Source organism: Carlito syrichta, unplaced genomic scaffold, assembly GCF_000164805.1.
Source record: "Carlito syrichta isolate Samal-C Ts95f unplaced genomic scaffold, Tarsius_syrichta-2.0.1 Scaffold138808, whole genome shotgun sequence".
In the NCBI taxonomy this organism is placed as follows: Eukaryota; Metazoa; Chordata; class Mammalia; order Primates; family Tarsiidae; genus Carlito; species Carlito syrichta.
Window position 1 is genome coordinate 71,807 of NW_007082904.1, and position 25,190 is coordinate 96,996.

The window sequence follows — 25,190 nt, forward strand, 5'->3', positions numbered from 1 at the left end:
AATTCCGGTTGCAGTCTAATAATCCGATGTCACACTCCCAGGTTTTCTGGAATTTGAAAACATGAATTTAGTGTACTAAATTAGTACACTAGTCTTCCAAACTTCAGTCAGGGTATACCACTTTTGAACCTTTAGCCACATGCAAGGCCAATTGTTTATGGAATTCGATGATCTTAAAATCAATTCACTTACACATTTTTAAATGTCCAATATATCCTAAGTACACTAATGGTGGTATGACAAGTTTTAGGGCTAGTTGTATTTTTTCTCAGTGGACACTAAAATATCAAAACAAAAAAGTGTTTCTATACCACTTAACGTCACCTTGTACACCAGCAGTGATCTGCATTTCTCACTTTGGGAATCACAGATTTAGAGGTTTGTCCAAACACCTAATTTGACAATGGGGAAATGAGGCCCACAGAGGTGAGTTCACTCTTCTGAGGCTACCCAATAATCACAGTGCGTCAGTTTCTCAGTCAATGGGAAGAAAGGCGCTGTGTTAAGCCACTCCTGGCCAAATGCTGTGCTATTAGTCTTATGGCTTTTTGGAGAGAAGGCCCCACTCTACAATCTCATCAGAGCCCAGATATCAGTATATTGACACCTTGGCAGAGTCATTTTAAGCCTTCCTAGGTCCTTCTTACTTTTGAAGATACGGATTCATATTCTATGATGCATATTACAATTTATCCACACTGGGGACTGTCTTAGTCTATTTTGCATTGCTATAAAGGAACACTTGAGGCTGGATAACTTATTTTGAAGTTTGAAAAGGGGTTTATTTGGTGTAGAGTTCTGCAGGCTGTACAGAAAGCATGGTGCAAGATGCTGGCATCTGCTTCTGGTGAGGACTTCAGGAAGCTTCCACTCATGATGAAAGGCAAAGGGGAAAAGGCATCACAGGGCGAGAGGGAGTCACAACTATTACCTAGAGCAAGAGAGGAAGGAGGTGCCAGATTCTTTTCAACAGTCATTTCTCAAGGGAACTAAGAGTGAGAATTCACTCAATTTCATAAAAATGACACCAGGTCACCATGCCACGACCCAAACACTTCCCACTAGGCCCCACCTCCAACACTGTGGATCAAATTTCAACATGAGATTTGGAAGGGACAAATATCTAAACTATATCACTTACTAAATTCAATTTTGCTTTCTTTTTGTATTTTGAAGACAATAAATTTTTCAGACCTCAATCATTTTTGTAAGCCCTAAAAAAGTTCACAGGCACTAGGAATGTAGTGAAGTGGCCTTGAATCTGGTAAAGGAATCTGATCAGTGAATGCACACCAAGGAGCAACTTAATTACTACTTAACCTCTCTCTCCTAGTTTTTTTTTTTGTTTTTTGTTTTGAGTTGGATTCTCACTCTGCCATCCAGGTTGGAGAGCAATGGCATGCTCTTGGTCACTTGCAGCCTCGAACTGCTGGGCTCAGGTGATCCTTCTGCCTCAGCCTTCCAAGTAGCTGGAACTACAGGCATGTGCCACCATGCCCGGCTAATTTTTTTTTTCTTTTAATTTATTGTAGAGATGAGGTATTTCCAAGTTGCCCAGGTAGGCCTCGAACTCACGGGCTCAGGCAATCCTCTCACCTCGGCCTCCCAAAGTGCTGGGATTATAGGCATGAGTCACCGCACCTGGTTCTCCTAGTCTTTTAAAAGAGGAATGTGGATAGGCCATTGGCACTAAATATACATGTTTCCACTGGTGAAATATTTGCCATTCTGGTAGACTGGCAGGGGCAGTACCGTTACAGGTAGGCCAAAGCCATGTGACTGGCAAGGTGCTTTTACTCTGATATACCCTCAGACTTCTTGTGTGAGACAAACTCCTACTTGTTTCAGGCTCTTTGGATCAGGTTTTCTGTTATCTGCAGTCATGCAGTTCTAACCACAGAGGGTGATACTTAGGATGGAAAGAGTTTAGGCTGTTGATTAGAGAAGCTGAGGTAAAGATGACTCAACCCAGAAGAAGGTGGGTCAAGTATCAAGGACTTGGATACTTGTACTAACCATGCCAGGATGGCGGCAACAGAAAGAATGGAGGAACAAGAATTCCGGAAAATCTAGATGAGGACTTGAGCCAAATTCCTTGCTTGGTTCTTCCCATGGCTTGTGTGGTCTGGGGAAGGCTTATTCTGTCAATGGCATTCTTTCCAGTATTTTTAACACATTGAACAGGACATATAGATGACGAATTTTGTAAGCTGCCCTCAGTCTATATATAAATGAGAGGATTGTGAGGAGAATGAGATTTAGTGACTTGTTCCTCACAAGGATTTTATTTAGTTTTTCTTTTTTCTTTTTTTTAATTTAGTTTTTCAAACTCACTTGAAGGTATGTCACAACTATTACCTAGAGCAATAAATACAAGGGATTATTATATGGAGTCATTTAAGGCTCTCTTGGCTGGGAATGGAGGAATAGCATTGCTCTTCACTCATTATTGTACACACACATTATTGTACACTCATTATTGTACATATATGCTCAGCATTATATAACATGTCACAGGTACAACAGCACCGTGTTCCTTTAGAGCTTCCAAGAGAGGACAATAACACACAGGATGGGTAACATACTTATAACATGCAGCAGGTACACTAGCAATTATGACAATTTTCTTTAACAGAGAGCATGACTTTAAAGCTGTGGAATCTGATGGGTACAACAGAATGTATGGCAAATATCTTGTCATAGCTCTTTTCTTCATGTCTCTTGCCTTTTTTTTTTTTTGACATTCTCTTGCTCTGTGTGTGTCTCTTTGGATTTCAGTTTTGAAACATGAATTGGGAAGAGGAAACGAAGGCAAAACTTCTCTTATGAAACAAGAATAACAACAAAAAGAAGAAGCTACCAGGCTCTTATATCCATGCTAGAGAATCAATCATCAAGAAACCAGGGGTTTGACTTTTTCAGAGTAATGTTCAAACCAGTCTTCCAGGCACTATTAAGAAGGGGAGTAGAAGCAGTTAATGGAGAAAGGTCTGGAAAGATATATACCAAGTTGCTGATGTTAGTTATTTCCACAGGGAAGAAATAGAAAGAATTAATGATGTTATTAATTTTTTTCTTACATATCTTTGAATTATTTCACTCGTTACATTAAGCATATATTACTTTTGTCACAAAAAATTAATAAGAATACATTGTTAAAAAGAACTACTTGTTCATTTTAAAAACACTAATTAAGGGAGTGTTTGTATTAATACGTGCAGTCTGTTATGTTAAAATGAATTGGTAAGCTTGCCAAAGACTAAAATTCCAAAGGTTAATTATTAGATTAGAGCAGGAGTTTTATGAGGCAGCAGAAGTATTAGGGTAGCCTCTGGGGTTTTAACATTTCTCCTGGCCTAAGTCCCTATTCTAGGGGACAGCCCAGTGCAGTCCCCTGTAATTAAATGAAGTAATGAGGGTGGTGACTCCACAGAATGTCTGAAAATAGCAAGTACTCTAACTCACAATAAGATCCCACACAATCAGGGATGCAGACAGATAGTTAGATTTACCCCTTTCGTCCCCGGGGTAAAATCACACAAATTATTGAAAGCAGGAAGGGAAGGCTTCTCAAGCGGCAACATATCTCTTTCCTCTGAGAGCTGCTGCCCTGCTATTTACCAGGGGTCACTACCTCTAACCCTTAGGCCTCTTCACAATCCTGCTATGCTGAAGTCGGGCACTTCCTCAACAGACCATGCTCTAGCTTTCCAAGCTGCTGGAATCTTCTAAACCTTGGCGCTACTGACATTTTGGGCCCAAGGATTCTTTGTTGTTGGCGGAGGATGAGGTGCTCACTTGTGTGCTGTAGACGCTTAATGGCATCCCTGGCCTCTGCTCACTAAATGCCAGTAGCAAAACTTCTGTGCCCTCCCCATTCCCCTGCCAAACAAAAATGTCTGAAGACATTGCCAAATATCCTTTTAGGGGACAAAAATCACACTCAGTTGAGAGCCACACAGAAGCCAGAAGGATATTTTTAAAATGTAAACTGCAGCTGGGCTTGGTGGCTCAGCCTGTAATCACGCGCCTTTGGGAGGCTGAGGTGAATGGATTGCCTGAGCCCGCGGGTTTGAGACCCGCCTGGGCAGGCGAGACCTCATCTCTACAATAAATCAAAAAGATTAGCCAGGCATGGTAGCATCTGCCTGTAATCCCAGCTACTTGGAAGGCTGAGGCGGAAGGATCGCCGCAGCCCAGCAGGTCGAGGCTGCGGTGGCCGGGAGCGGCCACTGCACTCCAGTCTGGGCGACAGTGAGACTTCAACAAAAAAAAGTAAACTGCATCATGTCATTCTCTGCTGAAAACCCTCCAATGTTCCTATTGAGCTTAGGATAAATCCCAAGCTCCTGTGATTTACAAGACCGTCTTATGAACTTGCCCCGCCTACTTTTAACCTTCTGTCTTCCATACTACTTCCATGTAGTGCCTCTCTTGCACTTACTCCAGCCACACTGGTCTTCCTTCTATTTCCTGAACATTCAAAGCTTGTTCCAAAAAACAGAAAACTAAAACAAAAACAAAAAAAAACAAAGACACACACAAAAATCAAACCAAACCAAACAAAAACAACAAAAAACCAAAGCTTGTTCCCATCCACTTTTTGTACTTCCTATTTCTTCTGCCTAGAATGCAGTCTCCCTACATCTGTCTGGATTACCACTCTTCACCCACACATATCTCAGATCAATGCTACTTAGTAAGCAAGGTCTTCCCTGACCATTTTATCGTAAGAAGCCCCTTACTTCCATTCTCTATCACATTATCCACTAGTTTCCTTCAAAGGGCAATCACAACAGAAAACTTTTGTTTTGTCATCTGTTGTCTGCCTTTTTGCCAGAATGTAAGCTCCACCAGAGCTGGGACTTTGCCTTTTTCAACACTATAGCCCAAGTGCTCAGAATACAGATCATCTCTAACATGTGATGATTCAATATATAATTTTTCTACTTTACAATGGTGCAAAAGCAACACACATGCAGTAGAAACTACTTTGAGTACCCTATCATTCTGTTCAGTATTCAATAAATTACATGAGATATTCAACACATAGATCCTTCTGCCTCAGCCTCCTGAGTAACTGGGACTACAGGTGTATGCCACCATGTCTGGCTAACTTAAAAAAGCTTTTTTAGAGACGGGGGTCTGTGTTGCCTACTGGTTTTTAACTTCTGGCTTTAAGTGACCCTCCCACTTCAGCCTCCCAAAGTGCTAGGATTACAGGCATAAGCCACCTTGCCTGGCCAAAACTTTATTATAAAATAGGTTTTGTGCCTAACTGTAATTTTGCCCAAATGTAGACTAACAACAAGTGTTCTGAGCACATTTAAGGTAGGTTAGGCTAAGCTATGATGTTCAGTAGGCTAACTGCATTTCAATTTATGATATTTTAACCTCACAATGGGTTTATTGGGACATAATCCCATTGTAAATTGAGGAGCATCTGTAGTGCCTGGCACATAGTAGTTGCTCAATAAATATTACTCTCCTCCACCTTCCTCAAACCTCAGGTCAGGTTTTAATGACCTCCTCCCACTTTCCATTCCAAGGTTATTTTTGATTGTTGATAGATTTGCCTTCATTTTTAACTACATCTGACCCATGTTAAAAAGTGGTTAGCATAAAGGAAATACATGATTATTTTGAAACATAAACAAAGGCCAATTAATAATTCATGAGAGTCTGTTTCTTGCCCCTCAGGTTTTTCGCAGGCATATAATCATTACACGGGTCATGATTTCAGTTGGGTCTTTGTTTCTAAGTTTCAAGGGGTAAAGGTCTTTGGGGGTTACAGATCCCAAACTCACCTGGCTTAGAGGCTCAAACAGCCTTTTTGTTCAACAATCCAATTCATATAGTATCATGGGCGTGAAACCCTTTTGTGCTGGCTTCAAGTTAAAATAATTAACTGGGTCAAATGCAGAATGGTCCAAGGTGCAGCATGGTCAATACGTCTGAATTCAGAAACCGCAGCTTGGCTATTTCTTACATTGATTTATGGGCTGTTTCCACGAAACCAAAAATGATCGGTCCATCTGGCAGCTGGCTGGCTGGCAACTGGAGGCAATTCTGCCCTGGCTAACGGCCATGGCCCTTTAGTGGCCTCTGGGAAGCATTTCATCGGGCCGCTTTTACGTTCTGGCGGGCAGCCGACCTGTCTCGGCGGGCCGGGCTTTCCATGCGATGCAGAGACGTCTCCAGCCGCAGGGACGAGGCCTTGACGTGGTGGGAGGACGTTTCCGTGCACTGTGAGGACGTTTCCACGTGCTGGGATGTCACCTCGAGGACCCGAGGAAGCCGCTTCCCAGAAGGGGAGAGGGAGGGCCCCTCGCTGCGGCATCGGGAGGTCTCCACCTGCCGGGAAGACGTTCGCACCTGCCGAGAGGACGTCTCCACGCGGTGGTTCGATGTCTCCACGCGGATCGTCGATGTCTCCGTGTAGCGAGTAGTCTCCACTCGGGGCGATGAGGGTTTGCCCCTTAGGGGTGAGGCCATTCTGCGGGTGTAAGGAGTAAATAATGAGGTCTCCGGAGACCTCACAGCCCAATGGTCCTCCTGAGTCACGCTTCCCTAGGTCACGACACAGGTTAAGAAATGACGTCACAATAGCGTGTTACGTCACTGCGGGCACAGGAGCAGAAAACTACGATACTGTCACAAGCTATAGCACCGCGACACGATGACGTGGAAGTACCGTAGTCCTTTGAAGGTTGAAATGCCCCTCACAACTCTGGGCCAGCCCCCCTCAGGCGTTCCCACGGCTCGGGCGCCGCCCCCTCGCAGTTGGAGAGCCAGCGCGGGCGGAACCGGGCTGTCCTGGGCGGACCCCGGGATGGGCGGAGCCACCGTCCTCCAAGCGCGGCTGTGCCCGCCCCGTATCCCACACTGCCCCGGGACCGGAAGGGGAAGAAGTGGCTTCCTGAACCTCCCCGCCACTCCGGGCGGTTCCTCTGTCGGGGTGGTGGCAGTTTAGTGTCTTTACTTGTTATGGCCGCTGCCGTCGCTATGGAGACAGGTGAGTAGCGCTCTGAGCCTCGAGTCTTCACGGATAGAACTGTCCTCGGCCCAGACCCTTCTTCCTCTTCTCCGGGACCTCCTTTCAGGCCTAACTCGGCAGGGTTAGTATTCGAACTGGGAGGGGAAGAGGTTTTTGTAGCGTCTGGAAAGACGAAGGTAGTCAGCTTCTTTTCATAATTTGGTTTGTTCGCACATCACTCCACTTGCCATTCAGACACCGACCCCACCGGCTTCCCAGCGTGGTCGATACTAAGGGACAGGACTTGGATCTTAAACCTTCTCCTCCTTGATTGGTTTTGTGCTTCTCACATGAGCTTGTGTAAGTTTGAAATGGTCGACAAACTTGCATTCTGCCACTAGTGCTTCTGTATACACACTCCATGATCTTTTACGTTTTTCGTAATCTCTTTTTCAGCTTGCATACTGAAATTTTTCCTGATTGATTTAGCACTTCGCTTTTGCGAAGCTAAATCACTGTTAACAATTGTTGTTACAACGCATTGTTAAAATAGGGGAATAACAGTTTTTACAACCTACCTCAGTAATCACTTAAAACTCCTACATAGTTACCCACAATTGGTAAGTATCCAGCTCCGTTTGTGTTGCTGTTTTCTTTGATGATTTCTCTTTAACTTTAAGGACATTTTAATCAGGGCTCCACTTTTCTTAAATTTCTAAGTAAGTTTTATCTCCTGTCACTCCCAGTTTAGGAAGACCATCACATGCCCTTTATACAGAAGTGTATCTCAGCATTAGTCAAGTTTCTTTATTATTGTTTCCTTACTACAAGTCAGTATTATATATAGTGACCTTTATTTTGGATGATTTTTGCTGTCTTCTAGATGATGCTGGAAATCGACTTCGATTTCAGTTGGAGTTGGAATTTGTGCAGTGTTTAGCCAACCCAAATTACCTTAATTGTAAGTTGTTAAGCACTTCATTGAATCGAGTAGCTGTTAATGATTTATGACGGAAGACTTAACAATTCAAAATAATATACACATTCTCAGTTGAATGGAATTACACTTATGCTGATATATAGATATAATTGAGCAAACTGGGACTTGTGTTTTGAATTCAGTGTGTGTTGGTGGTGGGGATGTTAATGTAAGTAATTCTTTATGTTAGGGGTCACAAATCATATTTTAAGGATTGGTTTGACCTACAGGTTTTTTGGTTTTTTTTTTTTATGCCTTTCAGTTCTTGCCCAAAGAGGTTACTTCAAAGACAAAGCTTTTGTTAATTACCTTAAGTACTTACTTTATTGGAAAGAACCAGAATATGCCAAGTATCTAAAGTAAGTTTAATTTTTATAATCTTTAGTATGTGTATATTTTATTATAATCCAAAACAGTGATATTTAACAGACTTCTTCATTTCACATTTACAAAACGCCTTCCTCTCTGACTTATTATTGCAGTAATCTACTGACTGGTTATCTCTACTTCCACTATTACCTTCCTCCCTTCTGTCCCACCCCAAACCAGAGCGAAACAACTTCCTAAACAGAGGCTAACTTCATCTCTTAAAATGTAAATCAGAAAACTTTACTTTCTTGCTTAAAACTTTTCAGTGGCTTTCTATTCCTTACAAAATAAAATCCAGTCTCTTCTGAGGGCTAAAGTTCTATATAATCCAGCTCTGTCTTGTCTGACCTTGTCTTTTACCACTCCGTACCATTTCACCCGGTTTCTGATACCAAGGAACTCACCATCTATAAATGTAGCAATTTAGCTATGGGCTGAACGTTAAAGAACCCAGAAAGGAGATACTTGTGAGGAAGGTGTTTCTGGGGTTTTCTGGAGGAAGTAACTTTATCTGAGTCATATATTGCTGTCTTTTTTAAGGCCTCTTAAGTACCAAGGACTGTGTTAAATACTTCACATCCTATAACTCATTAAAAAAAAATATAGATATAGATAGATGTATAAAATTTGCCATTCAGGTTGTTAAACAGACACTTTCATATGAAGACTTACTAAATTGCAGGAAGTATATTATAACTACAAGCCTATTGCCTTTTTAAAAAAATTTTTATTTTTTGAGTTGGAGACTCACTCTGTCGCCCAGGCTGGAATGCAGTGGCACGCTCACAGCCACTATAGCCTTGACCTGCTGGGCTCAGGTGATCCTTCTGCCTCAGCCTTCCAAGTAACTGGAACTATAGGCACGTGCCACCACGCCCAGCTAATTTTTTGATTTATTGTAGAGATGAAGTCTCACCAAGTTGCCAAGGCTGTTCTCGAACCCTTGGACTCAGGCAATCCTCTCACACCTCGGCCTCCCAAAGTGCTGGGATTATAGGCATGAGGCACTACTCCCGGCCCCTATTACCTTTAAATGGTAAAAAATAAACCTTGAAATTACACCTCTGCTTTGTTTTAACCAGGTAGTCAGAAAGCAAAAATGAACCTTTTTTAAAAACAATAGTTTGAGAGGAAAATGTTTCAAACGTGTTATTTAAGCTACTTTTCTGATCTATGTCCAATAACAATGGACTTATGAATCAATACAGTCTTGTGCTGTCTGCAGGACCCTTTGCACTCATACTGACTTTTTTATAAACAACCGTTTATTCATTTAATAATCCAGAAAAAAGACTTTAAAAAGTCAGGTAGTGACTTGTGTCTTATGTATGTAGATTTATAGGCTCAGTATTGGAAGCCTTAGCCACCATCAAATTCAGTCTTACCCACAATGTTGCTTAGTGATGGTCATCTACACTCTAGAGGTTTCCAGTGAACACATGTTACTTCATCAGGGACAGCTGATTCCATTGTTAGCCAGATGTTAGTTCTTCTTTATATTGTGATATACCTCCTTGTAGCTTTAACCTGTTGGTCCCTGGATTAATCCAGAAACAGTCTATGCCCTCTTGAGGTCAACCATCTTTCAGATATTTAAATTCAAGAGAGGTTGCAAATTAACCCCTGTTGATATTTTATTCAGTCTACACAAAGTTTTAGTTTTAGGTGTTTTTTTTTTTTAAGTAGTTGCCAACATCTAAAGATCAGAAAGTTTTATATAGCAATGCAGATTTCTAACTACTGTTTAAAATCTGGAAGATCTGGTAATCCCAGGTCTGCCTTCATTCTCCCAAGCCAACAACTGACTGGAGCTGAGAGCAGATTCCTTCAGCTAGCGCTTAAGTGTTCTAGACTTCTCATGAGTTCAGGTACCCTGTATATTTGGCAGTTGTACCTTATGCAGTTCCACCAAGAACTAAACATAGGCCTTCAGATGTGGTCAGGGTACAATGAGGCAAAAGTCTTTTCTTTGAGTATAATGTATATATACTTGTATGTATATACTTAAATACTTTTATTTATTCAACTAGTATACTTCTGTTAATTTAACTTTACTTTTTTGTGGGGGAGCTAGGGGGATCACATTGTTGACTTGCTGGGAGCTTTATTTAAACTAAAATCTTTCAGTTCTTATTTTCATTAGTGCAGCTAATTGAGTCCTCCATTCATATCTTATTTATTTTTAAAAATACTAAATGCAGGATTTCCCTTTTTACCTCTTCTGTTTTGTCATGTTGACTTGATTGTCTATTGAACAATATAATTCCTTATTGCCATCTAATGTATTCTGAGCATTGGCTTCTACAAAGTTTGATATGATAAATGTTCACTGCATATCTAAATTGTAGTTATTGACTAAATGCTACTGGATATTATTCTCTTGGTTGTCTCAATTTATTTTACAGTTGAAGAAACTGAACGTTAGCAAGGTTAAGTGCCTTGTTCAAGACCACCCAGCTGGTACTCACACCTTGGTCTTTTTAACTACTGATGCTGGCATGAAAAGGGATTTGCAAGAACAGGTGTGAATAGAGCATTGCAGGCTAAGCTGCCAACAGTTATAGCAACTGTGTATTTTAGAGTGTAGATAGCAAACCTTTACTATATAGGAAGGACAGCTTGGTATCTGGCCCTGCTAATCTATGTGTTTTTCAGATTTGCTTTGTTGGTATCATTTGCGAGCTTGTTAGAAATTCAGAGCTCAGGCCCCAGTCCAGACCTATTGAATCAGATATTCTAAATGTTAACATCTTGATATATATAGTCACAGTACAATGATCAAAATCAGATCATTCATATTAAACTATTCTCTAATCTACAGATGTCATCCAAATTTTGCCAATTGTCCCACTGTGTGTCTTGTATACAGTTCCAGTCTAGGCTCTTATGTTGCTTTTGTTGTTATGTCTTCTTAGTCTCCTTTAATCTGAGCTTTTTTTTTTCATGACCATGACACAGACTTTCTTGGTACATGATATAAAAAGTCACAATTTACTGTTTAGTTAAATAAATGTACATTTGTATGGGCTTTTGGACTCTTATTTTTATTCTGAGGATCATAATTATGTATTTTCTTGCTCTAATTATTCCAGATTTGGCAATTGGAAGCCCCTTCAATTAGCAGCCCCTTCAATTAGCTCCTGAATACTTTTAACATCAGTTTTTAGAACTTTTCTTTCTGGCACTACATAATGTTCCAGGCTCATCTTGTGCTTTCCCTGTCCTAGCCCTAGAATTAGCCATTTCTTCAAGGATCTATGGAAAAATGCTATTTGAAAACCATAGTCTGGGCATTAAGTGTGCTCACTGGTATCACATTGCTTTTGGGCCCTCTCAGCATACAAAGCTAGGGACTATATGTATGTATGTATGTATGTATGTATGTATGTATGTATGTGTATACGTGCACACACATATACATCCAATTCTATATCTGCCTGTGTATACATACATATGTGTGTGTGTGTATAATACTTTATATTATATATATAATATATATTATATATATAAAGCCATGAGTACATACTGATGTTTTTAGTTCTAGTTAAACACAGGATTAATTCTGACCTTCTCCTTTTTCTTAGCTATAACTCCTTTTCTGATTGCCAGAAGTTTGCCTTTCTTTATCCATTGGCTTTCTTTAGCCTTGCTCGGCCCCAGTATATACATAATTTCAGAATTGCCATATCTTTGTGGAAAACTAGAGTATATTACATGTGCATAGTCCTTTTTTGAAAATGACTCACTTTAAAATGAAACTTGTCATCACTATTGATAAGAAATCAGTAACTATCAATTAAATAATTACTAAAATAAAAAATTTTCATGTTCTTCATCTTGGAAACCATTAGAATTAGCATGGTTTATCCCCAAATTTTTATTCTTACCAGTTACTGTGTTGTGTGGTCTTGGGCAAGTTATCTTAATCTTTCTGAACTTAAATTTTCTCACTTTTGAAAAATTTGCTCAATGCTGACTTTAGATGACTAGCCTTTCTGTATAAGCAGAGGGAAAATCCCTATGCCACCTAAGTGTACTAAGTTAATGTTATAGAAATAGTAGGCTACAAGATCATTTTTAAGAGAATAACTGAATTAGAATTTGGCATTGTTGACATAAGTTATGTTGATGTTTAACTTACAAACTTAAACCCAGGTACCCTCAGTGTTTACATATGTTAGAACTACTCCAATACGAACACTTCCGAAAGGAGCTGGTGAATGCTCAGTGTGCAAAGTTTATTGATGAACAGCAAATTCTACACTGGCAGCACTATTCCCGGAAGCGGATGCGCCTTCAACAAGCCTTGGCAGAGCAGCAACAGCAAAATAACACATCAGGAAAATGAAAAACTGGATGAGGCTCTTAAGACATGTATATAATGTATTTCTATTGTACAGTGAAGACAAAAAAAAAACTCTTCCTACCTACCATTATTGTGGTAGCACCTCGAACCTTTAGTGTGCTTTTTATTCCAACTAACTTTTTATTGTTAATAGACTTTCTTTTAAACCAGAATTGTTCTACTTTGATTTGTGAATTTGTTATTATTTTTAAAGTATTTAATGTAATCAACTGAATAAGACTGGAAAAGTTAGGTTTGTTAGACCAAATAAAGGAGGCAGTGGGGCATGGGGGTAGGAGAGGGCCACCAAATACACTGAACTCTAAGCTTAGCTCTCTTCCTGACATACACCTGTGTCTTGGGCAAGTCCATCTCCTGGAACCCTACCAACTCAGATTAGTTGTTCCTACCCTTTATTTTTTTGAGTCAGAGTCTGACTCTGTCACCCAGGCTGGAGTGCAGAGGAATGCTCATGGCTACCGCAGCCTTGACTTGCTGGACTTAGACAATCCTTTTGCCTCAGTCTTCCAAGTAGCTGGAACTACAGGCATGTGCCACCCTTCTTATCTATGCAGTGAGAGAAATGGAATCAGTGATCTTTAAACTACAGAGCAGAAACTGCATAAAGGTCCTAAATTCTGCCCAGAAGGACATGCCTATAATTACCACCTGCTTTGCAAGATGGCTTTAAGAAAGAATCCCTGTTACGTTACTGACCTAGGGATGGCAGGAAGACTAGTGATTAACTACTGGTTGGACCCCTGACCTTAGACTAGAATATAGATGAGCCTCAAATACTTGCTGCTCATTTGGGAAAGCTAACATTTATTTGGCAGATACCACCAACCAGGTACTGTTAAGTTCTTCCTTGAATTCTCATTTTATTCTCAGAACAATCCTTGTTAATAGGAGAGAACAGAGGTTTAGACAGATTAGGCTACTTGCCTATGGTTACACAGCTAGTAAGTGGTAGAATCACTGTGACTGTCTCAGACTGGAGTTCTTCCCACCACTAGGTTATAGTGTTGTCTAGCCTTTCTCTGCCACTTGTCTCATCCAAAGTGAAGCACACTGAGAAGGCTGTAAAACAAAACTGCCTGAATTAAGCAGAGGGTGAATTAGATGTACTGTGCTTTCCTTCAGTTGTTAAGTTCTACATTCCAAAGCCAAAGGAATGGGTTTCAGGAATATTGGTTGCTTTGCAAATTCCTAGAATTTAAGGTAAAAGATCCTTCTCCCTTTAGAGATTTGGGAGTTATTTGCTGTATTAGGGGCTTGTAGATATTTCTGTCACCTCCAATAATATACATTCCTCTGAGCTTTTTTTTTTTTTTTTTTGAGTTGGAGTCTCACTCTGTCGCCCAGACTGGAGTGCAGTGGCCGCTCCCGGCCACCGCAGCCTCGACCTGCTGGGCTCTGGCGATCCTTCCGCCTCAGCCTTCTGAGTAGCCGGAATTACAGGCACGCGCTACCACGCCCGGCTAATTTTTTGATTTTATTGTAGAGATGAGGTCTTGCCTGCCCAGGCGGGTCTTGAACTCGCGGGCTCAGGCAATCCACTCACCTCAGCCTCCCAAAGGCATAAGATTACAGGCTGAGCCACCGAGCCCGGCTCCTTTGAGCTTTTACTGTTCCTCCCAAAGATGTATTTTACTCATCTCTTTATAATATCCATATATTATAAGGAAACTAAAGGTTTATGAGTATTTTAATAGCACTTTCTGTTGTTTAGACATATACCAATTTTTTAACATCATTTATTTATTGGTAACATGAATTCAAAGCAAGTATACGGCTTTTTAAAAATACTAGAACAAATCAGGAAATCATGACACAATTGCCATCATCAAATGTTAATCTTCAGAGAACATCATCTCCACAAGGTTGGCCTGAAGACACTCAGATTCTACCAGTTTTTGAGGCTGTAAGAGAAGAACAGTCAAATCTTAACTATTCCTACAAAATGTTATTAGGAATGAGTTCTATCTTGAATGATAAATTTTTGAACACAGGAATTATGCCATTCAGAAACTTATTAACTAGTATAACAAGTTTTATGAAAGAGTTAAGATAATTGCCTTCAGCGGAATCACTAAAATACTTGGCTCAAGAGACTTAAGCTCAAGTACCAGGAAGCTCCACAGACTCAAACAGGAGCCAGCAAGCCCAGTGCTATCCCTTCTCCTCAGCTCTTTAATTTAGACTCTCAGGGGTCTGACTGAACTGGAGGAGGTGCCCTTTCTTTTCACAACTATGGATTAAATAGAAAACAACCATTGATGCAAGTGTTTTAAGGAATTATGAGTCAACCAACTTTTTGGCTATAGTATTTTTTTAACTGACTTAAAAACATGAAAAAAACTTAATAGTTAGATATTTGCATTATCAATAGTTTATTGGGATTGGCCAATAAACCTTGGGATGAACTCTCAACAGCACTCTGAACAGCCATGTGATCAAGATGATATGTCAAGATCTTTTCAAATTTGAATCCAGAACAAGTTAAAAGTTTCGATAGCATGAATTACAGCTCCAACATATGTTAAAAACATACTTACTGTTCCACATTTAAGTAGTGTAGGCACTGCAGTTACTTTCAAGTTTTTTCTGAAGTCATTATTTGGATCTTTCCAACTATTCCAAAAAGAAAAAGTGTTCATGAAATAAATTTACTTGTTTTATCACAGTTTACTTAATATTTGATATAGTCCTATAATGTTTTAATAATCATTGTTCTTGTAAACACTTAAAAAACTTTTAGGACTATGACTTAATCTATTAATTACCCTGTGCAAAAGTTTTCACTTAAAGTGTGACTGAAATATAAAATAAATGTTGGCTGGGTGCGTAGGCTCACACCTGTAATCCCAGCAATTTGTGAGGCCTAGGTGAGAGGATTGCCTGAGTCCTGGAGTTTGAGACTAGTCTGGGCAACATGGCATGACTTAGTCTCAAGAAAGGAAGAAAAGGAAAAAAAAAGTATTTATGTATATACATATACATATATAATACCAGCTAAATTCTGAACTTGGACCAGGCCAACTTCATTGAATTACCCTTACTTAAATGGGCATTTAAAATTTGTATTTAATAATTTGTAATTGTTTGACTTATCAGAAGTTGCCCTAGAACACAGAATCAGAGAGTCCCTCAGGGAATTTCCATGTAAGTTTGCAGGAGTCTAGGGCATGTCTGTATGATACACTACATTACCACTTACTAAGGTTTTTCTCCTACTTGGCAGTAGATGAACACACATCCTTCACTAATATGCTTCAGCCCCTCTCGTACGACTGGTTCAGCTTTTAAAAAAAAAGTTAATACAAAATGATTACACATCATCTCTACAATCAGCTAGGTACTGATAAACAGCATCCCTCTCCCCTCCCCCCACTCTTGGTAAGTACTTAGACTTTAACCTGCAGCTGAGGAGGTCAACAGAAGTCAGGCATTCTTTTCTGGTCTCAGAGCCGCTCTAGGGTAAGGACCAAGTAGTCCAAGTTCTAACTCGCTCCACCTCCGACTCCCTCACCACAGTGCCCAGAACAGTGGAAGGCATACATAATCTGCTGACTTACTGAAAGACCAAGTCACGTATCCCGTAAGACACTAATCATACTGGAGAAATGGTAAGTTTTAAAGAAGTACATCCCAAGATCACCTGGGTCAGGTGGTAAAAAGCGCTCTTGGCAGGGCAGGGAAAGATTTAATAGAGGACGAGGGGACCAAGACTCCTACAGCCTCCGTTCAACTCTGCTCTCTGGCAGTAGCTTTGACCTTCCGCTGGGCAGCAGCCCCCGAGTCCCGGCCTCACCCTGCACACAGTCTGGGCACCAGCTCTTTCCTTCGGCGTCCTTAGAACCGGTAAAATAGGCGAATATGGTCTTGCCATTGTGCTGCTCCACTGCCCGCTTGAACTCCTCAAAGCCGGACACGGTCACCTCTTCGTACCGGGCCATCGGGAGAGCGTGCTGCGATTGCGGGAGTTGTCCTCGGTTCCGGTAGCGGCGGGGCGAAGCTGCTTCCGGGTGGTCTCGCGCTGGGCAGCGTCTGCGGGAGCCAGCGCCGCTTAAGTGTACGGGAGCCTCCGAGGGCCATAACTCGTTCGCACTGCCTTTCAGCTCTCTTTTTCATATCTTTCTGTGCTAGCTCCACTCCCAAACCCAGGCCTCTGCTTTAATCTGGTCCCAGCCAATGGACACTGGCTGCAAAACTTGCCGTCCCGCAACACCTGGACCCTTAGGTAGTCAGGCACCTCAACGGCTCCCTAGCTGCTCGGCGCCTGTTGCTATGGCGACTGGGCGAGCGGCCGGAAGCGAGGCCTAGTTGGGGGTTCTCCGCCTCCCGGTAGCCGCGCCTCGCCACAGGCCAGGTGGGCTCGGGCCAGAGCTGGGGGGATTCTGGGAAGCTGCGTTAGGAGTCGTGGACGTGGGGGAGAGGAGACCTGGCTGGTGCAGACTTGCTGCTTTGTCCCCCATTATCTTTTCTGTCGTCCAGGCTTTAGGGGGCCTAGGACCGGGGGGCGGGCGTCGGGATGGGCGGGGGTGAGGGAGCTGGGAGGGAGGAACGCTGCGAGGGCCGCCGCTGAGTGTGTGAGGGCGTGTGTGGAGCAGCTTAGGGCGCGAGGGGCTGAGCCAGTGCCCAGGGCTGCGCTGGGAGACCAGGAATTGTCCTGGACCAGTGAGTGGGGCGGCTGGCCGTGGGGCCCGGGGCCTCGCCACGCTGCGCCGCGGCGAGCCCTCGGCCAAGATGCCGGCTCGCTGCGTGGGGCCCAGCAGATCGGGACGGGGAGTTCGGTGGCCGTCGGGGAAGAGGTGGGGTGCAGGCACGCCCCGCGGCCGTGGAGCAAGGCTCCGGGCGAGGCCCTCGCTGTGGCAAGCCCGCTGTGGGAGTGCGGGAAGGCTGCGGGGCGGGCGGCGGCCATGCGGGAGGAGACGAGCTGCGGGGACAGTCGACGCAGCCGAGGTTCCGGGAACACCTGCGACTGCAGGCTCCACTGAGGCTGCAAGAGACCCCGGGGCTGTGTGGGTGAACGGGGCTGTGGGGGCGCCCGAGGTGGTGGGGCCTGCTGGATCCGTGTGGGTGACCGGGCCTGGGGAGGAGGAGACGGAAGACAGGAGTCCCCGGGACTGCGAGAGGAAAGGTCGTCCGGGATCTCTGGGGCATGAGAGCATCCTGCAGCTGTGGTTGAAAGTGCAGGCTATGAGGGCAGCGTCAGGATGTGGGGAAGGAAGCAGGGTGGAGCTCCACCCTGTGCCTGCAGGAGAGGGGCCAGTTGAAAGGGGTGTCCCTGGGCGAGCTTCCTGGGTAGAGACATGCCGCGGTGGTCTTACAGGACCCTGGGTGAAAGGACAGGCTAGGGCGCTCCCCCGGGCCTCGGGGGTATCTACAGCTATGGGGTTAGGGGTCGGTTATGAGAGAGCCTCAGGTTTCTGTGGACAGGAACCGGCTGGGAGGGCACCTCCCCTTGTGGGTGTGCCTGAGGCTGTGGAGACAAATTCTGGGATCGCCCCACACCTACTGGGTAGGGGACAAGCCTTGGGGGTTCCTGGGGCTTTGGAGGAGATAGGCTACGGGGTTGCCCCAGGCCCTTGGGGAAAAGGACAAGCTATGGGGGTGCCTGAGGCCATGGGGTGGCCTGGGGCTGTCGGAGTGCCCAGCTCCCAGGAGGGAGAGCTGGGCTGTGGGGGTGCTCCAGGTCTGTGGGGGAGAGGACAGTCAGTGCAACTTCCTGGGGCTCTGGCACAAGAGGCAGTCTGTGGGGATACCCCGGGCTTATGGGGGAGAGGACAGGCTGCGGGCGTGTCTGATACTGTGGAGGTACCTAGAGCTGTGGAGGAGGAAGCTACCTCTGTGGGTGCCTTGGCTGTGTGGCACAGGAGACAGGCTGTGGAGGAGCTAGGCTCTGGAGGTATCCCTGACCTGTGGGGCCCAGGGCAGTATATAAGGGTGCCTTGTGCTGCTGACAATGAAACTAGATGTGGGGGCAACCCAGGGTTCAGGGAAAGGAGACAGGCTGTGTGGGAAGAGACAGGCTCTGGGAGTGAACCAGGGTCATGGGGAGCTGCACAGACGGCAGAGCTATCTGGTCCTGGCGAGCAGGAGGCAGGTTCTGGGGGTGTCCCAGGTCAGTGGGGTATTGAACAGGCTATGGAAGTAGCCAGGGCTTTGGGGAAGGAGCCAGGCTGTGTGGGTGTCCCAGGGCCGTGGGGAGTGGCACAGCCAGCGGGGGTGTCCCAGGCTGTGGTGGTACCGGGAGCCCTGGGAGAAGAGCCAATCCATGGTGGTATCTGTGGCCTGTGGGATAGGCAGCAGGCTCTGGGGGGGCCTCCAACTGAGGCAGTGCCAGGGCTTGTTGGGGACGAGGCACGCAGTGGGAATGTCCTGAGACTGTGGGAAAGGATGCAGGCTATGAGAGAGCAAGAGGCTCTAGTGCCTCCAGCTTTGGGAATCCCTGGGCCTGTGGATAGAGAGGCTGGCTGTGGAGATGTTTCGTGTCTGTGTGGGAGGAGGCAGGCTGTGGGGGTGTCTGAGACTGTGGGGATAGCCAAGGCAGCAGATGTGCCCCAGCACAGATGTGCTGCAGCAGAGGTAACCATGGCTCTGGGTGCACCCAAGTCTGGACGACTGCCTGCCAGAGTGCCTTCCGCTGTGTGGGTGTCTGGCCCTGTGTGTCAGGAAAGCAGCTCTAGAGATGTTTTGAGCCCGTGGGACAGGGCTCGTGCTGCTGGAATACCTGTGGCTGCAGGGAGACCCGTGACTGCAGAGGAGCTGTGGTCTGTGGGGGAGGCTAGTGGTTCTAGGACTTTGCCAGGATCATGGCGAAGGAGACAGGCTATTGAGGTTCCCCTGGCTTCCGAAGTGCCTGGACCTGAAGGGAATGAGACTGGCTCTGGGGATGTCCCAGGACCCTGGGGAAGGAGACAGAGTGTCAGGACTCCTGTGGCCACTGAGGTACCCACAGCTCCTAGGGCAGCTGGTCCTCTGGAGATTGGCTCTGGGGGCTTCTCAGGCTTGTCAGGAAGTAGGCAAACTGCAGGAGTACCTGTTATAATTGGTGGGGTGCCCATGGCTCCCAGGACGCCTAGGTCTATGGGCGAGGAAACTGGTTCTGGAAATTTCTCAGTTTTGTGGGAGGAGAGAGAGACAGCGGGGGGACTCACTGATTCCAAGGGTCCCACAAGGGTAGGAGTGCCCACTTTGGCCAGGATGCCTGGGCCTATAGGAGAGAAGACAGGTTCTGGGGGCATCTCAGGCTTGCCAGAAGGTAGACAGACTGCAGGGGTCTCCATGGCTGTGGTGCTTCCTGGGTCTGTAGGGGAGGAGACACTCTCTGGGGGTCTCCCGGGCCTATTGAGAACAAGGCAGACTGTTGGGATGCCTGTGGCTGCTAGAGTTTCCATGGCCATGGGAGTGCCCCCAGCTTCTGAGCTCCCTGGGCCGATGGTGGGGGATACTAGCTTGGGGGATGACAGCTCAGGCCTATGGGGAAGGAGAATGGTCACTGAGGTGCCCACTGTTGCCAGGGTTCCTGGGCCTGTGGAGGGGGAGGCGGGCTCTGAAGGTGTTTCAGGCCTGTGGCAGAGAAGACACAGTGGAGCAGTCACTGAGACAGGGAGAGTGCCTCTGCCCCTGGGGGTACTTGCAGCTGTAGGAGTTCCCACAGCAGGGCGTGTGCCTGCTGTGGTGTGGGCAACTGGGTCCACCGGAGAAGAAGCGGATGCGAGTGTCTCAGGCCTGACAGTGTTGAGGAGACAGTCCACAGAAGCAGTAGGGCCTTCAGAGGAAGAAGAGACAGGAGGTGAAAGTACCCTGGGACTGGCAGAGAGAACCCAGGCTGTGGGGGTGTCTCACACCTGTGCGCATGGATGTAGGTTATGGAGCTGTCCAGGGTCTGCGGGGGAGGAACCGGCCTATGAGAATGTTCTAGGAGTGTCAGGGACGAGGACAGCTGTGGGGATGCCCCCAGTTTCAAGGGAGGAAATAGACCTTGGCCATTTTAGAGATCACCCACACCAGAGTGGGAGGGGACAGGCTGGAGGAGTGTCTTCACTCAGAATGAGAGGAAACAATTTGGGAGATAATTATGTGGAGGAGGCCAGATTGAGGGGGACGTTCCAGTAGTTTGTGTGGGGATCAAGTTGGGGGGAGGTGTCTTGGGGCTCTGTGGGAGGGAACAGGTTGGGGGGAGGCTTGTTCTGGATTGTGGATGAAGGCCCAGGCTGTAGGGATGTCACAGGATGGATGAGAGAGATACTTTGTGGAGATGCTTTTTAGGGTATGTAGGGGGACAGATTGGAAGATTGCCTGGAGCAATGAGGAAGGGACAGATTGCTAGGAGAGGGGGGTGTTTCAGGACTTTGTATAGGGGAACAATTTAGGGGTGAGTGTCCCTGGACTTTGTGTGTGTATGTGTGTATTTGTGTGTGTGTGTGGCATCGCTTGAGCTATCCTGGAAGTGGGGATCACCTAGTTTTTTTCCTAGTGGAGAATGAACTGTTAGGCCTTTGGCTCATGGAAGTAACCAGGGATAAAGTAGCGGTCATGTAAAAGTTGCAGATGCCCTGGCCCCAATTCTGTAGATTCCATTCTGCTGCTCCAGCCCTAACCTGTGATGATGTCAAACCAGTTGGGATTCCCTTGCTCATGTGCCTCTTCCCATCTGCCTTTTTGGTCATGTGTTTGTAGCCTTAGAGATAAGGACTCCTGGATAGTTGTCTTTATATTCCTAAGATGTATCTGTCTTTAAGCAAATCCAGTCTACAAACTTTGAATTTATTCAAAAGCTTAAATTAGGGATTTTTTTTAAACCTTGAATTTCCTAATTGGTTTATTATAAAATTCTTTGAGAGAACAAATTCCCCAGTACATTTAAAACTAGTCAGTTCACAGAAAATCAGCTTATCTCAACAAATGTTAAACTGTCTACTATGCCGAAAGCACTGTGTTATGGGAAATAGAAGAGCAAGACAAGGCCCTTACCCTCAAGGAACCTTGTCTAGTTGGGAAGATGAGACATAGACCTGTGAAATAGGTAAATAACAATATGAGACAGCACTATGTGTGATTAAGTACCTGAGTGGCAGGGGTAATCAAGTGTCTATAAATTTATAGATGCCTTCAGAGTAGAGAGGCAATGATAAGGGTATAGCCCTTTATGCTTACTAAATGTTTTCAATCTATTATGTCGTATGCATGTGTATAGGGTGGGCAAAGGATGGGGGAGACTGAAAATTTAGATAGATCATTCAGCTAGTTAATGGCAGATCCTGGCTTGAAGCTAGGAATTCCAATCCTGCATGCTTACTTAGAGTTGTTCAGAGTTATGTCCATTGGACTACCTGATAGTAGCATACTGCTTTTGACTAGTGTTAGTCTTTTAATGTGGACTTTATGTCTATAAAACCAACTTGCTGGGATGTGCTAGTTTACCATAGCAAAGCTCTGTTTTTGGAATAATGTCTTACCAGAGACCCTTGAGACATAAAATTTGGAATGTGAAGGGCTCAAGAGATGATCATTAAAATAGTAAGTGTCCCTCTATGCTTTTGAAAATGAGAATTTCAAAAGCCTGATTGCTTTTATAAATGGAAGAAACTATCATATACCTATCTTTAAGCAATCACTTAGTTTGAGGTTGTAGGCTACTTCTGGAATATTATTATACAAGCATGGCATTGTGTTTTATCTATTCTGTTTCCTTATTTGAACACTATTGATCTGAAATTGCGTTGTTACATTTTAGGAATGGTTTTAGGGAAGACTGTTGCCCCAGTGACAAGGCTGTCACTATTGTTTTACACTACTTGACATGATGGGACCAGGCGGACCAGCTTCAGCCTGTGTTCACCTGGCATCTAGTACTCAACTAGATGGGAGAAGTGACCCCACAAAACTTCAGAACCAGGTAGGTTTTTTTCTTCAGATTTTTATTAGAAAACACTTCAAACATAAAAAGTTTAAATAAAAGGACAATGAACACATCTGAAATTACTTTCTAGGTTTAGCAGTTGTTAATTTTTCCTATCTGTTTTCCTATCTATCCAATCATCTATCTCTGTAAACATTTTACAGAATCATTCCAAAGTGAGCTACGGACATCAGGCACCTCACTTCTCAATATTCAACAATACTTCTCCTAAAAATAAACACTCCTATTTAATCATAGTATCATTTTCACACCTAAGAAAATGGACAAAAAAAATTCCTAATATTATCTGACAGTCAGTCCTTATTCAGCCTTACTCAGTTGTCTCAAAAAATGTCTTTTCCCTCAACATTATATCATGAAAAATTTCAAACACATAGCAAAGTTGAGTTATGTAGTAAACACCTAGATTCCATAATATTTCACTATGTTTGTTTCATTGCATGTCTCTTGTTTGCTCATTCCTCTAGAGATCTGGCCCTCAATCCATTTTATTTTTGACACATTTCACAGTCAGCTGCAGATATAAGTACTCTAACTACTTCCACCTGCTTATTAAGTACATTAGAATTTATTCTTTGATTAGTTATTTTTTTCTTTCAATGTAAATTTTATATCAGTAATGGTCTACACACACACACACACACACACACACACACACACACACACACGGTGCCAAAAAATGTATACATATTTAAGAATGGTCTACACACACACACACACACACACACACACACACACACACGGTGCCAAAAATTGTATACATATTTAAGAATGGAGCTGGGCTCGGTGGCTCAGCCTGTAATCCCGCACCTTTGGGAGGCTGAGGTGAGTGGATTGCCTGAGCCCGTGGGTTCGAGACCCACCTGGGCAGCGAGATCTCATCTTTACAATAAATCAAAAAATCAGCCAGGCGTGGTAGCGCATGCCTGTAATTCTGGCTACTTGGAAGGCTGAGGCGGAAGGATCGCCGGAGCCCAGCAGGTCGAGGCTGTGGTGGCCAGGAGCGGCCACTGCACTCTAGTCTGGGCGACAGAGTGAGACTCCAACTCAAAAAAAAAAAAAGAATGGAAAAAACTATATTAAAATTGTAATACTCAGTACATACCAATAACCGAGGATGAACATAAGTCATATTTGACTTCTGCAATTACAAGAGGTGGCTCAAAGCGGTTACCATTAGCATCCAGACACTTCTGATTACAGCAAACCTTGCTTAAAATGTGTGTACATTTTTTTGGCAACCGCAGTATATATATATATTCAATTGAAATTGCTTTGTTTCATTTTATGTATAAATAAAGCTGCACAAACATTCTTGTACAGATCTTTTTTTGAACATGTTTTACTTCTCTTGAGTAAATACCCAAGAGTGAAAATTCTGGGTCATTGGGTTGGTGTATATTTAGTTTTATAACAAACCATTTGACCTTTTTACAAAGTGGTGGTACAATTTTACATTCCTACTGACAATGTATGAGAGCTCCAGTTGCCCAAAACTTGCTATTGGCTTTTTAATTTTACCTGTTCTGGTGGGTGTGTAGTCCTATCTTATTGCAGTTTACAAAGAAATTTTTAAAATTTTTTGACATAATGTCAGAAAAGTTGCAAGAATAGTACCCAGAATTCCTGGATACTCTCTTCTCCCAGATTCCTCAAATGCTGACATTTGGCTGTATATCCTCCCTCCCCCTCCTTCCCTCCCTCCCTCCCTGTCTCCCTCTTTCTCTCTTTCTTTCTCTCTCCCTCTACACAAACACACATTATTTTCTAAACCATTTAAGAGCAAATTGTAGGGCAATCCCTTCGGGTCCCCTCCCACTGTGGGTGCTTTTCTATCCTCTCAATAAATAATGCTTTCAAGAAAAAAAAAAAAGAGTAAATTGTAGACATGATGCTCTTTTACCCCTAAGTACTTTTGTTTTTGTTTTGTTTTTTTTTTTTTTGAGTTGGAATCTCACTCTTGTTGCCCAGGCTGGAGTGCAGTGGTATGCTCACTGCCACCACAGCCTTGACTTGCTGGCGATCCTTCCACTTGAGCCTTCCAAGTAGCTGAAACTACAGTCACACGCCACCATGCCCAGCTAGTTTTTGTGATTTGTTTTTGAGGTCTCACCAAGTTGCCCAGGCTGGTCTTGAATCCCTGTTACCTCGGCCTCCCAAAGTGCTAAGGTTATAGGCTAAGCCACCACGCCTGGCCTACTTTTGCATTTTTGTGTATTTACTAAAAATAAGAAATTGCCTTTTGTAATCATAGGACAATTATCAAAATCAGGAAACTAACATTAAATTAATACTATCATATAATCTACAGACCATATTGAGATTGCTAGTTATCCTAATAATGTCCTTTATAGCAAAAGAAATCCCAAGATCATAAGTTGTATTAAGTTGTCATGTCTTTTTAGTTTCCTTTAATCTGAATGATTTCTGATTCTGTTTTTGTATTTCATGACATTGATGTTTTTGAAGAATATTGGCCATTATTTGATGATGCTTTTCTAAGTTGGGGTTTATCTGATGTCTTCTCACAATTACATTCAGGTTATGTACTTCTGCCAGGAAAACCACTGAAGTGATGCTGAGTACTTCT

The 25,190-nt window shown here is 43.9% G+C and overlaps 4 protein-coding genes across 6 annotated transcripts in view; 2 read left to right on the top strand and 2 right to left on the bottom strand.

The window, feature by feature from the left end:
- Positions 1-757: 757 nt before the first annotated feature.
- Positions 758-6,495, bottom strand: CUNH17orf100 (chromosome unknown C17orf100 homolog). The gene is made up of 2 exons (XM_008049877.2): positions 5,808-6,495; positions 758-931 (listed from the first exon to the last, which is right to left on the bottom strand). The coding sequence occupies exon 1, from the start codon at positions 6,493-6,495 to the stop codon at positions 6,118-6,120; it is 378 nt and encodes a 125-aa protein (XP_008048068.1). The 3' UTR covers positions 758-931; positions 5,808-6,117.
- Positions 6,496-6,888: 393 nt separating this feature from the next.
- Positions 6,889-12,851, top strand: MED31 (mediator complex subunit 31). The gene is made up of 4 exons (XM_008049878.2): positions 6,889-7,015; positions 7,860-7,937; positions 8,218-8,314; positions 12,480-12,851. Exons 1-4 carry the CDS (start codon positions 6,988-6,990, stop codon positions 12,670-12,672), a joined length of 396 nt encoding a protein of 131 aa, XP_008048069.1. The 5' UTR covers positions 6,889-6,987; the 3' UTR covers positions 12,673-12,851.
- Positions 12,852-14,396: 1,545 nt separating this feature from the next.
- TXNDC17 (thioredoxin domain containing 17) lies at positions 14,397-16,694 on the bottom strand. Its single transcript, XM_008049879.1, has 4 exons — positions 16,484-16,694; positions 15,890-15,971; positions 15,228-15,303; positions 14,397-14,591 (listed from the first exon to the last, which is right to left on the bottom strand). The coding sequence occupies exons 1-4, from the start codon at positions 16,626-16,628 to the stop codon at positions 14,523-14,525; spliced, it is 372 nt and encodes a 123-aa protein (XP_008048070.1). The 5' UTR covers positions 16,629-16,694; the 3' UTR covers positions 14,397-14,522.
- A 259-nt stretch (positions 16,695-16,953) lies between these two features.
- The window catches only part of KIAA0753 (KIAA0753 ortholog), a 58,058-nt gene continuing 49,821 nt past the window's right edge, over positions 16,954-25,190 (top strand). The window contains exons 1-2 of one of the 3 annotated variants that reach the window (XM_021708489.1): positions 16,954-17,041; positions 22,415-22,576. In XM_021708489.1, coding sequence (XP_021564164.1) covers positions 22,481-22,576 — 96 coding nt within the window. In that variant the 5' untranslated portion in view covers positions 16,954-17,041; positions 22,415-22,480. Of the gene's footprint in view, positions 17,042-20,778; positions 21,704-22,414; positions 22,577-25,190 lie in introns of those variants that run through there. The other 2 variants (XM_008049880.2, XM_008049882.1) reach the window with 2 other exon arrangements.